This window comes from Oryctolagus cuniculus, chromosome 9, assembly GCF_964237555.1.
Source record: "Oryctolagus cuniculus chromosome 9, mOryCun1.1, whole genome shotgun sequence".
NCBI lineage: Eukaryota > Metazoa > Chordata > Mammalia > Lagomorpha > Leporidae > Oryctolagus > Oryctolagus cuniculus.
This window is the reverse complement of record NC_091440.1, coordinates 52885465-52901436: the sequence shown is the minus strand read 5'-3', so window position 1 is coordinate 52901436 and position 15972 is coordinate 52885465. Positions and strand designations below refer to the sequence as shown.

General features: G+C 37.0%; 1 protein-coding gene across 4 annotated transcripts in view; it reads right to left on the bottom strand.

Annotated features, from left to right (window-relative positions):
* DIAPH3 (diaphanous related formin 3) overlaps positions 1-15972 on the bottom strand; it is a 556480-nt gene that overhangs the window by 210905 nt on the left and 329603 nt on the right. For all 4 annotated transcript variants that reach the window (XM_051850009.2, XM_051850008.2, XM_051850012.2 and 1 more), the window contains one exon: positions 14547-14676. In XM_051850009.2, coding sequence (XP_051705969.2) covers positions 14547-14676 — 130 coding nt within the window. The remainder of the gene's footprint in view (positions 1-14546; positions 14677-15972) is intronic.

Below are 15972 nucleotides of genomic sequence, written 5' to 3'. Positions count from 1 at the left end.
ATTGGTGCAAGAACCAGAGTATAGGAGTTCTATCTCAAATAAATTATATTTAAAAGGGAGAGGGAGAGGAAGAGGGAGAAGTTGTAGGAGAGAGATTTGACCTTTTGGAAAACTAAAGTTAATTCACTAAATTGAGGGAATTGTACAATTAGCTCTGTCTTGCCCCACAAGGTCCAAGATCCTGGGTCATTTGTCTCTTCAACAGAAAACATCTTTATCAGAGATCTTGTCCTGAAGGTTTATTCAGGAGCTCCAGGTCCTGAGCAAAAAGTACCTACCACATGCACAAAACTCCCAAACTGACTGGAACTCATTTCATCATCATCAAAATTCTTAAAATGAACATGACAACCATTCCCATCATGGGAATCAAAGGATAGCCACAGTATTGTGAACCAACCAGGGATCTGCACTGGAGCTCAACACCCACTTCTCAACCCCAAATTCCTTCTATAAAGATGCCTTCCCCCAATCACTCAAGGAGTATAGCTGGCTAGAATTTCTTCTCTGGACTTTGCAAATAAATCTCTACTTTCCTTAGTGATGGCCTTCTGTGCATTGGATGAGCAGACCCAGGCTCTGGGATTCCACAACAAAAGGAGTGTGGTAATTCCAGTCTAACAAAATATAATCAAATGTTTGGAGTCATCTGATGGGTAAAACTGAAAACTACTTTAAGAATTTGCTTTGCATTTTCTAGCAATTACATTTCCATAGAAAGTCCCTTTATGTATCTTCAAAGATAATTTTATCTACATTTTTCACATGTCAAGTTCTTTGAGGTCAATGACAATATTTTTTGTTAGAAATAACAAGTAGATCAAGGAGTTTTAAATTGCACGCTCTCAGAGCAGTGTTAATTTACTGGTGTTTCTGCATCTGACCTGTATGTGAATTTTATCTTTCCATTTTGTCACATTTCTTGACCAAGTGGTTAGTCATACTTTTTATTCCTTGTCATTATTCAGAAAAGTTACAAAACAAAACCATGATCAAACAGAGTTGACTAGTTTATTTTAAGGCAATTTTGATGACTTCGGCATTTTACTTAGTTAATAGTCAAATGAGGTATCAATCACCTCAAACATCATGGGTCTCTGCCCCGACCTGGCTCCCAGGTATGGTCTCCATACCTCAGTGAGCAAAAAAGCCACCAACTCCATTTCCTAGTCACCTACTAGTCTTGACCCTTCCCTCTCCTTCAATCCTTAGATCCAATCATGACGCCCCACCCATTTTACTTGACAAAGAGTACTTAATTCCTTCTGCACTGGAATACCATCCAAGTCATTGAGAACTCTTATCTCTTCACTGATCTTAGATCTACTGTTTTACTCTACCTCCTTCTCCATAATGTACTTTGGGGTTTACAGACAAACAGCAATTTAAAGACATCCCTTCCCTCTTTGAATGAAGCATGTTAGTAAACCACTTACCTAATATTTGAGCTCCTAAGAAAGGTTCATAACCTGCTGGCTCTACTTCACATTCTATTATTCATAACCCTAAAGACAACACATTTTTCATAATTCCCCTACCCACATCCTTCTTCATCCATGCTGTACTTGATCTTGGAAATAACATGTGCCTATGCCTCCTAGCTTACTCTACACCTTCAGGTAACCACTAGTCATTTCACACCAGGTATCAAAAACTCCAGTGAGTACCTTAGTGAGGTAGCTCTAGTAAGATGCCTTTCCTGTCCATCACCACTGGTGATTATCCCTCTCTGCACTTATTCTACTCCATTACATTCATCTTATGTCTTTCTCTCCCAATTGGTGAAGAATTACTTAAGGGAAGACATATTTTATTCATCTTTGTACCTTTAGTTACATTATGTACTGCAGAAATTCAAATGTTTATTGAAGGAATGGATTTTGGATTTAACTGTAACCTCTTGAGATAAACGTATTAAAAATGAAATGGGAAAATACAACAGATTAAATATCTAGGACGTTAAAATCTAAGTCACAGACTTCTCCAAGTGTCTTATCATGATAATTATACACCATGGGTATTACAGAAGCTTTAGAATAAAAGTTAAAATAACAAATATAAATATTTGTTTAAAGTAATCACCATTGTGGCTTCCATGACGTACTATGTTAAGATTTTACACAAAAAAAAAAGGAGAGGAGAGACTCCAAACATTTAAGTCATCTTTGTAATTAAAAAACAAATCCTCTAAGTATCTCTAGGAAGTATTGGTCATTATTTCATAAGAAACACCATATTAATCCTTACATATCTCATGACACAATTCAGGAAAACTGATTTGTTCAAAGAAAAAACTCATATCATACAATAAATTGAATATTCGAATTAAATTAAACTTCCTTCATTCAAACATCTGCTTTTTGGAGGAAACTATTTTTAGGTTCTTAACAGAATAATTTTTAACAATTTCAATAATGTAGGTATTTTATTATTCTTATGGGTTGAATAAGCCTTGTCTCCCCAAAACTCATGCAGATGCTTAAACTCTGATGTCTTAATGTTAATGGCTGATGGACTGAGGGTGGAGACTTGTTCTAACTGTGGCAGATAGGAAGTGGTTTGGGTGGAGTGTGCTTAGGTCACTGGGGGTGTACCCTTGGAGGGTGGTTTTCATGAGAGGGTTGATTATTATTTGGCTCAAGCTTTGCAGCTACCAGACACAGGATTATGAGGCTGTCTAATCCTGAACTGTAACCATCAAACTATCAGCTGAAATAATTTTTTTCTTTCCTAGAAACCTCCTTTCAGGAATTTTAGGTAAAGTAAAGAAAAGTGAAACTAATATAATTATGCTATAATATTTTATAAATATCAGTTAAACAATGAAATCATATAGACCAAACAAACTCTAATATTACAAAAATCTTGAATATTAAGGAGGCCTAAAACAAAATCTACATTATGGAATATCATTATAAAATCATTATGATGAAAAAGCACAAAAATGCAATAAGTTTTTTTTTAATTACAACAAATAAAATGCATCTTAGTTAATAACAGACAAAGATATACTGAATGAGGTGATGCTTAAATATTTTCTCAGATTTTATTCCCATTGTTCTGATTCTTAATGGACTTCATGAAAGAATAGACCACAATTTGTATTTCCTAGTTAGTTCACTATAGGCACCCTTATTTTGTTTTTGTTTTACAATACATGGCAAGATAACAGCCTATATTCTCTATGAAAGCTGTAAAGAAGAAAGACAAAAAGACAAGTAGAGGAAATGATGAATACAACCAATTAAAGGCTTCCAGGCAGTCTGTTGTACTATTTCACCTACTCTATGGAAAAAGACATAGCCTTCTTATTCTCCAGAATAACAAGGAGGGTATCAAAGGTAAGACTGGTTTTTAGAAAATAAAACTCCACTAATGTGGGAGAAGGCCAGCTAAAAGGAACCCATGTTTACTCATAAGAACTTGAGAATTCCTTTATACAAACAAGATATTCAAGAATATGGTAAATATCAGGAGTAGGCATTTAGCCTAGTAGTTAAGTTGTCTACATCCTGCATTGGAGTACCTGATTTGATTTCTTGCTCTGAACTCCAGCTTCCTGCTAATGCAGACCCTGGAAGGCAACAGTAGCGACTCAAGTAATCACATTCCTGCCACCCACATGGCACACCAGGATTTAGTTCTGGCTACTGATCCAACACCAGCCCAGCCCTGGCCATTGTAGGCATTTCAGGATCTTTATCTGCCGCTAAGAAACAAAAGTAATTTTAAAAAGATATGGTAAATATTAAAAAGAAAGAGGTACACTATAGGAAATGATTGTAAAAATAGTTTAAAATGTTTCCTTAATATGGCTTTTCTATGTCACATTACCCTCCTTTCTGTTCCAGTCTCATTATCATATCCTAGGGCCTCTACAACTCTACACAGAGGTCTTCCCTCTGCCTACAATGTGCTCCTAGTAAACACCAAAATAATGCCCATCAACAGTAGACTGGATAAAGAAATTATGGGACATGTACTCTATAGAATACCATACAGCAGTCAAAAACAATGAAACCCGGTCACTTGCAACAAGATGGAGGAATCTGGAAAACATCATGCTGAGTGAATTAAGCCAGTCCCAAAGAGACAAATATCATATGTTCTCCCTGATCGGCGACAACTAACTGAGCACCAAAGGGGAAACCTGTTGAAGTGAAATGGACACTATGAGAAACAGTGACTTGATCAGCTCTTGTCCTGACGGTTGATGTACAATGTAATACTTTATTCATTTTAGTATTTTTTTTTTGTTCTAGTACTATTGGTTGAACTCTGTAATTAACACACAATTATTCTTAGGTGTTTAAATTTTAACTGAAAAGTGATCCCTGTTAGGAATTTGGAAAGCATTATGCTGAGTGAAATAAGCCAGTCCCAAAGGGACAAATACCATATGTTCTCCCTGATCGGTGACAACTAACTGAGCACCAAAAAGGAAACCTGTTAAAGTGAAATGAACACTATGAGAAACAGTGACTTGATCAGCCCTTGCCCTGACTGTTGATGAACAACTTAATACGTTATCCCTCTTAGTATTTTTGTTTGTTTGTTTGTTCTACTTAATACTTTTGGTTGAATACTATAATCAATACACAGTTATTCTCAAGTGTTGAAACTTAAAAAAAAATACTTGGCCTTCCTACATTACTCTAAAGTTTTGAACCAAAACTTCCTTTTTCTATATGGCTTTCTACAAGCCACTCAAACTAAAATTGCAAAAATACCACCTAGCTCTAGCATTCAATAGCTAGCAATTTCACATCCAGATGCCACATGTCATATCAGAGACAGAAGTACTTGAACCATCACCTGCTGCCTCCCAAGGTGCACATTAGCATGAAGTAGGATCAGAAACCAGGAACCCAGGAACTATGATATGGGGTGTGGGTATCCCAAGCAGAGTTTGTTTTGTTTTGTTTTAACAGACAGAGTTAGACAGTGAGAGAGAGAGAGAGAGAGAAAGGTCTTCCTTCTGTTGGTTCACCCCCAAAGTGGCCAAAACGCTGCGCCAATCCGAAGCCAGGAGCCAGGTGCTTCCTCCTGGTCTCCCATGCGGGTTCAGGGCCCAATCACTTGGGCCATCCTCCACTGCCTTCCTGGGCCACAGCAGAGAGCTAGAATGGAAGAGGAGCAACTGGGACAGAACCGGTGCCCCAACTGGGACTAGAACCCAGAGTGCCAGCGCCGCAGGCAGAGGATTAGCCTAGTGACCCATGGCGCCGGCCCCAAGTAGAGTTTTAATTGCTGTACCAAATAGCCTTCTGATACTTATTTTGAAGGGTTGCTTAGTTTTCAAAAGAAATCTCATATAAAAGTTCAAAATAGGAAATAAGTTCTTTCAGATTGTTGTGGAGGAGGAAAAATAGAAACTACTTTCCAATCATATTCCTGATGTTAGCAGGTCCTCCTAGTGAAAACACATTGAGCTTCACACTTTCAACTGATATAATTTTCTGCATGTATGCTATTCTTTAACTTTTTGAAAGGCATAAACACTTCTCAATAACAAATACATAACATTCTTGGTTGTATGTTCTAAAGCTTGCAAAAGTTTCAGGCAAAACACAGTTGGAATATATTCAAATGAATTCTGACAACACATATTAAAATTCTGTAATAATAACTATTCATAGACATGTTTGCCTGCATCATTCATGACAACATTGGCAGATGTGGGTCAACAAGAAATAATCACTGAAAAACAACAACCATTATTACAACAAATGTAGAGAATACTGATGCAATGCTTACTAGGTATCCTTCAGGCTTTGAAAATATTCATACACAGTAACCTAATGAATCTTCAAAGAAAACATCTAAGTACTCCATTGTCCCCATTTTGTAGGTATGAAAATTGAGTCCCTAGAAGAATGCAGAACTTTTCCAAGTTTATACATCCAGTGAGCTGGGGTTTGATGCCCAGTAGCCTAGCTTTAGAGCATATGGTCTAAATAGCCACTCTGCAAACTAGAATTGCAATCATATTTTTGCTTTGCAAATAAAATCACATCTGAGGGTTACTGTAGCTACCACTGCCTATCAACTTAAAAATTTTTTATATTCAGAGGCATATATGAATTTCAGTCTCATATGGTTCAGTATTTTCATATGATAAATAACGCAAAGGCTATTTCACAAGCTCATCAGCAATAACCCTTAAAAACCAAACCGTTTTTACAACTTAATGATAAGTGCTTTCCATATAGACCTATTAGTGTAATTTCCCTCAACTGTTTTATGACAAAGATAATGCTGCAGGGTCCAGTGTTGTGACATAGTGTGGTTAAGCCACCAGCTGTGACGCCAGAATTCCATATGGGCTCAGGTTTGAAACTTGCTGCTCCACTTCCAAACCAGCTCCCTGCTAAAGGACAAGCAAAGCAGAAGATGGCCCAAGTGCTTGGGCCCCTGCACCCACATGGGAGACCTAGAAGAAGCTCCTGGCTTCAGCCTGCCCCAGCCCTGCCATTGAGGCCATCTGGGAAGTGTAGTACTGGATGGAAGATTTCTCTCTCCCTCCCACCCTTAACTCTGACTACAAATGAATAAATAGATAAATCTTTCAAAAAAAAAAAAAAGATAACTATGCTATCTCCACACAATTAAGGGAGTAATGACAAAGACAAGCAGAAGTGGGTTGAATAGTGTTCTCCCATAATTCATGTCCATACAGAACCTCAGAAAGTGACTTATTCAAAAACACAATCTTTATAGTGGAATCAATAAAGGATCTCAAGATGGGATGATCCTTTGTCTGATGTTCACAAGCAGAAGTGAAGGCACTGGGAGACACAAGGAAGGCAGTGATGAGTGATGAGAAGATGGAGACAAGATTGAAGTAATGCATCTACAAGCCAAGAACACTAAGGATTGCAGGTGGCCACTAGAAGTGAGGAGAGAAGGAGGGGACAGTGTCTCCATCAGAGGCTTCTGAGGCAGCCAACACTGGCAACACTACCAACACCATGATTTTGGACTTCTGGCCTACTGAAAGATGAGAGAATACATTTCTGTTGTTTAAAGACACTCTGCAGTAATTGGTTATGGCAGCCCTAGGAAGCTAATAGAACTACTAATTCAAGATTTTGTGGGGCAGGTATGTGGTGCAGCATGTTGGAACCTGCATCCCTTTTCAGAGTGCCTGGGATTCAGTACCAGCTCCACTCCCAATTCCAGCTTCTTGCTAATGGGCACCCTGGAAAGTAACAGTGACAGCTCAAGTCATTGGGTCCCCATCCCAGACAAGGGAGACCTGGATTGGTTTCTAGATGCCAGGCATTTGGGGAATGAACCCACAGATGGGAATTATGCCTCTCAAAATTAATTTAAAAAATTAATGTAAGATTTGTGTTTTTTTGTTTTTTGCTTGTTTGCAATCTATATAAATACAGTCTGGTTTCTGGGAAACAGTTGGCAATTCTGCCTGCAACATTTGATTAGCTCCATACCTCTTCCTTTCCTAGTTACATGTCAACCTTGTCACCAGTGAAATTGAGGAGATTGCAAAAATGTGTTTGTTCCATCCACTCCTTAGGTTTCTTCATAGTGTATAGATTTGCAATGTTAAGCTATCCTTTAGAACATATTCTGAAACCTTCTTTCATTTGCTTTGCTTGTAATGTCGCACTTCAAGTTGCAAAGTGAGGTATAGTAAATAACTGCTTTACAGCCTGCAGCTTAAGAGAGCTCTAAGACCTTGGTCATCACTGGTGATACTGTCCTGTTGCTTGATGTTAGCTATGGCTCATGGGTGACACTGACACAAGTGCTCGAGTAGCTATTACAAATCCGTAGCCAGCCAAAAATCTGCAAACACTGTAAACTGTTAGTTTCTTGAAAAGATTAATGCTGTATTGATGCCATGTTCTGTCTGTTAACCTCCAAAAAGATATAGAGGTCTTCCTGATGTAGTTTTCTTCTTCATCATCATCTATCACCCCAAGCAGCAGCAGATTCACGAAATGGTCCTAGCTCGGTATCTCAAAAAGCAATCTTCAGCTACAAGTACTTCCTCCGTGCCAAGTGTTCTTCAACATCCGGCTAGAGAATCCTTAATCCTCGTTATTTGGCCATGATCTTTCTACTCCAAATCGCTGCTTTCCAAAAGAGTTAATATTCGTACTACAAAATAATTACCCTCACAACACCAGATCTGAGTCTCAGATTTAAAGTTTTGATTCTAACTCCATATAGATAAGCCCTGGAAATAAACTGGCATGATTTAAATAGATGGCCCTTCACCAGCACATCACGCTTGCAATGCACATAAACCCTGTAACTACATTGGGTATAGTCCAGATATATTTCATTGTACCTTTATTGTTACAAGTGTTAACTTGCTGAATATAAAATTTTACCTATACACAAATTATAATTCTAAAATTTTTAGCTTTTATTGTATTTGGCTTACATTCATAGTAAAACTATCTGTAATTATTAAATATACTTATTAGATAGCTTAAGTGAGATCACTAAGATGTGACTATAAAGAAGTCACAGGGGATCTTACCAGCCATAAGCTTTTACCCAAAATCTAACTGCAGAATCTGCATTACATGGGCCAGAGACACTCAGTGTTTTTAGTATTTTCATAAAAGGAAAAACAATCTACCTACATCTCCTTTTAGGAAAACAGTTAACAAATAATTCAGTGTGATTAGCTTTTATCAGTTACTTGCTTATATTTAAATTGCAACTATTACAGTAGCAAAACACAGTGGAAAAGAAATACACATATGGATATAGTGAATAAAATAAGACAAAACATAAACTTGGTACAGTGTAATGTAAATGGACATATTCTGAAATGAAATCTAGTGATGCTATAGATGTAACCCTGAAATTAAACATGAATGTTTAGGAACGTCCATTCAGAATGCCTTCACATTTCCATACTAATTTACGCCATACCTATTCAAAAAATGGAAGGCATAATTATAATTAAAGTCATGTGATAATTGATAGTTTGTAGAACTTTGATGCTCCTAAATTGATCACTAGTGAACAGTTAGTTCACTACAATTGCTTCTTCAACTGACCTAAAAAAGCATAAAAATCTTTCAATATACACTACTCTAGTCTACAACCAAAGAACTTTGAGCAAACAAGAAACCTGTCTCACATAAGTGTATTTAGTTTGCCTGTACTGCCATCACAAAATACCACAGCCAAATTTCCTATCTCAGAGTTCACATTCAAGATGCTGGAAGGTTTAGTTCTTTTGTGGCCTTTATCCTTGGCTTGCAGATGACAATCTTTCATGTTTCCATGTGGTCTGTTCTCTGTATATGTACATGCCTACTGACTGAGAGTCCAAAATTTCTCTTCTTGTAAGGACCTCATTAAGAATGGTTTTGAGGCCACCTTAACAACCTGATTTTTGACCAATGAATCCATGTCTCCAAACACAGTCAAATTATGAGAAGGCCCATGTTGAGCTGCAACCGGTTATGCTGCCACGTGTGAGGTCAAAATTTTCGAGTTCCAGCTGCTGCACTTCTGCTTCAGCTCCCTACCAATAAACCTGGGAAAGCAGAAGATTATCCAAGTGCTTGTGCCCTGCCACCCACATGGGAGACCCGGAAGAAGTTCCAGGCTCCTGACTTTGTCCTGGTGTGACCCTGGCAATTGCAGCCATTTGGAGATTGAACCAATGAATGCAAGCTCTATCTCCCTCTCTCTCACTCTGCCTTTCAAATAAATAAATTAATCTTTAAAAAGAGAGAGGATAGGACTTTATATATAAAATAAAGTGCATAAAGGAGCCCACAACAGAACAATTTTGGGTTCTTCTCTGAAATTCAATAAGATCAATATTCCATAAGGTTGTCCTCTGCAACTAAATTATTTTATTATAAACACTCCCACAACCATTATGGTCTGTCAATTTACTTCATTACATAGGCAGAAACATGTAAACTAGTATATTTTCATAAAACATTAATATCCCACACCTGATTTGAAACATCAAATCAATTATATGTCTTGCAGAAATTATGAAGCCCTGACCTATAACCTCCCAGACATAATAGTTCCAACACAATGTTAACTAGGTTACTCTGTTGCAGGAGGATATAAAGTGCAACTGAATTAACTGATCTGGAATATTCAAAATATATACAGAATTCACTAATAAATTTTAATTGGCATTTTTTGGAAAGCTATAAAACAAGAAGGTTAATAGAAGTCTTGAAAACATTGTCTGCTGGTTACAGCAAATGCATTTGAAATTTTCAAACACTATACAGTTTCCAGGTGGCAGCCACCTGGAAATTAAGTGTTCTGCGTGTTCACAGTAGGTGAATAAAAGATAAACATTTGGTATTTAGTAAAGCATTTATCACAAAATGTTGGAAATGCACGTAGAACTGGAAACTAGGAGATGTATTTTAATAGACAAATATTTGTGTCAAACCAAGGAGTTGCTGGCTAAAAGCAAATAATTAAGAGTCTTAAAAGCACAGAGGTCTATAAAATAAAACAGATGAACAAATAAAAACTAAGATAACAAAGAATTCTCCCCCAAACTAGAAATAAGATAGCAGCAAAATGATAAAAAATAGAAATGGGTAATCATTGAACCTCCTTTGATAATGCACTGAGTACTACATTTTTTTTCCTCTAGAAGTTAATTCCATTCCCAGCAGCCCATGAAATAAATCATCCCTGGTCTAAATCAGCAGTTCTTAAATAGTGGTATAATAATTTCTAGGAAATCTATGAATTTATCCTAAAAGAATAGAATAGAATTCATAGAACTTTCTGTGAGATTTCCAGGAGGCACCAGGAACAAGCACCAAATGGAGGATGAAATATACTTTAAGTTCCCTAAAGGAGGAAAAAACTAAGTAGTATTATAGGCTATGCTTCAACTTTCCAAAGATTTAACTGAGGCAGAAAGCGCTGTGCCACTCTGGGTTGAGGTGCTGAAGGCAAAGAGAGAAAGGAAATCAGGAGAAAGGAGGCCACAACGATAAAGTAAATAAAATGTGGGAGGAGAAATAAAAGGCGTAAGGGTCAAGACTCTCCTTTTGTGGCATATTATGAGCCTGATACCTATTTAAGACACAGATGGAAACGGCAAAATCTATTGAATATACAAGTGTAAAACTAGGAAGGAAGCCGGCGCCGTGGCTCAATAGGCTAATCCTCCACCTTGCGGCGCCGGCACACCGGGTTCTAGTCCCGGTTGGGGCGCCGGATTCTGTCCCGGTTGCCCCTCTTCCAGGCCAGCTCTCTGCTATGGCCAGGGAGTGCAGTGGAGGATGGCCCAGGTGCTTGGGCCCTGCACCCCATGGGAGACCAGGAAAAGCACCTGGCTCCTGGCTCCTGCCAGGATCAGCGCGGTGCGCCGGCTGCAGCGGCGGCCATTGGAGGGTGAACCAGCGGCAAAGGAAGACCTTTCTCTCTGTCTCTCTCTCACTGTCCACTCTGCCTGTCAAAAAAAAAAAAAAAAAAAAAAAAAAAAAAAAAAAAAAAAAAACTAGGAAGGAAAGTCTAGAATATAAATTAATAAATAATTAAAATAATGATAGTAGTTAAGTCACTGGTAATAGAAGAGACCAGCTAAGGAGAAACTATAGGTAGAAAAAAGGAAAAAGGTTTAGCATAAGGCTAACAACACCAACAATAACAACAGATAGAAAATACACAGAGGCAGGAGAAGTAAAGCATATTAAGAGTAAGGAAGAGAAGTCAGCTAGGTGAGAAGTTACCCATAAATGAGGAAGACTGGGTTGTACCACAGTTAGGACATTCTGAATCAACAGCAACACAAGGGTACAATTCCAAAAAATATGGAACAATCCTTCAACATTGGCTTTAAAATAAACAAGAAAACTATGAGTTCGAGGCTGGATTAGGAAGACCTTTCTAGGATTCAAAATCAAAATACATGGTAGAGATATGATACCCAAAAACGGTTGATCAAGGTGATGCTGGAAACTTACCTTCATTTATTTTTAACATACCACCCCCCAAAAGACAAGCAAACAAAAAAATCCATTTTGTCATATTCACTACTCATTAAAAAAAATCTAATACTGAAACATTATTGGGAAATAATCAATAAACTCTTCATAGATGAGCCAATTAATTTTAATTGTTTAAAAAAAAGGGAAAAATGTATTCAGCCTCCAAAAGTCCATAAAAGAAAGAAGTATTACAATGGTATACAGAAATACAATAATGAACCAAAATATTTTCACAGAAATAGAACAGATAAGCTGTAAGCCATTATCTCTTAGGAAAAAAGCAGTCCTAATGAAGTAGATTTTTGAAAACTGTCATATGGGTAGACTCATTAGTTGCAATGAATATTCCCCCTGCTGATCTAGGAGTACCTAATGACCAGGATTTGCTATGACTCAAAAACAAAGGTACTTTTTAATTCATGTGATAGCTCACTGAGGAGATTTCAAATCTGGAAACTTTTAAGTGATGACATAGAAGAGCACTGAAATCCACCCATGTGAACCTATTTATTTCAACCAAAACATTACATTTCCTCATGTAAAATCTCATTTGTTAGTAAGATAATATAATCACAAAAAGAAATTATGCTCCCCAATCACCTATACTATAAAATCACATCTCAGTGAAGGCTTTTCTACTTAAAATATAATGTTGGCTGTGTCTTGGGAAATACATTAAGAGTATCTGCTGACCCATACACATGTGCCTGTCTCCTCCATACCAGATGGAAACTAAACACCCCAAAGCCCCAGAACGTCCCACTGAAACAACAACAAAAAAACAAACAAAATTATCAAATTATAAGCTACAATTCTGCAAGTGTTGATGAAAGTCAAATATTTTAATAAGCAAAATTTCATATATAGTATGTTAAGTCTCATCAAACAAGTCAACATCAATATTCCAAAAACCTAATTTACAGGTAGAAAATTAATTCTACCATAAAGAAACAGATCTAAAGAGGTAGGTGCCAGTGTATTGTTCAGTTTTATAGCTATGCAAGATGTACTGTTCAGTTTTAAGTATGCAAAAAGGTAAATGGGGCAAAAAAGCACACACTGATTATCTGAAAACAATCACACTGAATTCTAGTTGAGGCTCTAAGATTGATATGAACTATTAATTATTCAACCATCTTCTCCCTAGAAAAAGTACTCTATATATTTCAAGGTACTATATAACACTTTTCCATTGACTATTCTGTAACTTATCAAACTTAACATTCATCAAGAACATCTATTTATCTATTTTTTTCATCCTGCTTACACAAATGTTCCAAAATTTCCGAAATTCCACTTAAGCAAAATCAATTACAGCAAGTTCATGAATCATCAAGTTAAGAGCTGATCTCTCATTTAGCTCTATGCCTTTTTGTCCAATCTCATGTAGCTTAATATTAGAAATAATTTGGTTGTCTTTCTCTTGTTAAATTCCACTGAAGAATCTAATTCCATATATATATGGATATTTTTTCTTCTTATATTAAGGTAGCACAGAGGCAAGTAAGTATCACAGCGTCAATAGATTTTTAGGATTTAGTGGAAAATGAAGTAAAAAGTTCAATACTGGTTTCTAGGATTTTTTTCCCCCAACAGATTATATGAAAGATATATTTTGAAGAAGTGAACACCTCAGGACAGTTATTAGAACAACATCTCATCCAATCACATGTCTCTTGGCACACAAAGTGTTACAATTGCCACTTCATAGAAGCAAGAACAACCTTGAAGGCATCAGGAATGATAAAAGAGATTTTTTTTAAAGAAGGGATACTCAATCTAATATGGAAAAAAAAAACAGTATCCTTCAAGTTGGCAAATCTCAGAAAACAAACAGATTACAAAAATAATTTGACATTACTAATGACTGGTGTTCACATTCGAAGAATACAAACACTCCACCATGACTTGTCTCCCAAAATGTATTCAAAAATCGTTTGGAGCCAAGTAAAGTTGTTACCATAGAATCATTCTGAGAAATAAATGAAAACTGAATTCTTAATGTGATAAAAAATGTGGCTGTAAATCATACTATAACCAGTATTAATAATAGCTCATCTCCTTTCTAATGGCCCTTAACAACCTGATCTATGTCCACAGTGGAGACTAGAAAGAGATTAGAAATTTACATGGGGAAGGAGTACACTGAAACTCTGGCAGTCTGCTGTCTGCTAGGACAAAGAGATCCCAGTTATGATGGGGAAGGAGACAGATTTGGAATTGAGGCACAAGGGGGACATCAATAGCTGCTTCTGTACTCAGGTATGGAGCCTTCATTCAGAGTTCCTGATGACACTGCATCAGCTGGCCACATTCAGGGAGGGTTAGAAGCAGAGAGTGAGGCTAGAAGATACCCACAGAGTTAAGCTACAAAACTGTGTGTTTTTAAACATAAAGCCTCATTACCTAATTAAACAAACGAACCTCAAAGCTTCAATCATGACAACTCATAAACACTCTTTAAAGAGAAAACATGCAACAAAGTAGAAAGTATATTGTGCAAATAAAATTCCTTTTCTTTTAGAACTGAAAAACACAGCAAAAAATATTTTTTACAACAGCACAAACCTCTACTGGCTTTGTCTAAATGCTCCAAGTCATCCACAAAATTCAGGATATCAGGGTACTTTTCTTCACATATTTCCACCAGGAAATGAAGTAGTGTTGTTTTCTGATCTGCTGATTTGGTGTCCTTTAGCTAAATGAGTAAGAGGGAGAAAAAACACAAGGTCAAAAATATCATGGTACTCTACCTGCTTAAATAATGCTAATACTGTATTTCATAGTTAAGAAATAAATGAAATGTAGAAGTAGTTTCCTGTTTACAGAAACAAAAACTTGAATATTTAAAATGTTATTTTTATTTGTTGCTTTTTACTAAAAAAGAAGTTTGATCCAATCTAAAATGCAATGTTGTATGGGAAGAAATAGTGAAATGTTTAGTAAAAAGAATAACCAGGAAGTAAACGTAATAGTTGTACATAAAATGACTTAACCATTCATCCATTTATCATTAGGTACACACTTGCAGAATGCCTATTAAATATTCTACAAATTGAAGAAAAATCAATAAATAAAACACATCTGTCTTTAAGAAGGTGTTTAGTTAAAAAAACAAAAAAACAAAAAAACAAAAAAACAAACAAACAAAAAAAAACAAAAAACACTAAGCTAAGATTTATTTGCCCTGGTTTGATAAACAGTAGAGTAAAAAGAATTATCAAGTGCATCTGAGAGGACAAGATGTCTAAACTGAACTTTTGGAAACAAGAAGCTGTATGCGGTCAGGAAAAGGAAGGAGAAAATTCCAAAGTGCAGTCTCTCGGGCAGATGGAGCAGTATTTTAACAGGGCTACAGACAAAGAAGAATAGGGCACATATGAGGAGGCTAAGGGACTAAAAACAAAAGGGCATATGTGTTGGGAAGGCAAGTAGAAACTTAAAAACCTTATTTGCCATACAACAGAAATGGGACTTTGATTCTGAAGCAAATCTGGAAGATTATCGGCTGAATAAGATATGATCAGATGGGGCAGGCGTGTGCTGCAGCTGCTAAAATCGCTGACTGCAACACCAGCATACCATTTCACAGAGCCAGCTACAGTCCCAGATGCTCCACTTCCAATACAGCTCGCTGGCTATGTGTCTGCAAAAGCAGTGAAAGATGGCCCAAATAGTTGTACTCCTGCACCCAGGTGGGAATCCCAGATGGAGATTCAGGATCCCAGATTCAGCCTGACCCAGTCCTGGCTGTTGCAGCCATTTGGGAAGTGAATCAGTAGATGGAAGATCTCTCTCCCCACACCCCCCTCTTTCTCCTCTTTATTCCCTCCCTCCCTCCATCACAGTGCATTTCAAACAAATAAAATAAATAAAAAAAGAAAGAAACAATGAGCAATGTGGATAAATGATTACAGCAAAGGGTAATTTCAAAAGCTGTGGCAATAATGTAGGTAGGAAAGAGGGCACTCTAAACTGAGGTTGTGCCCTGGGA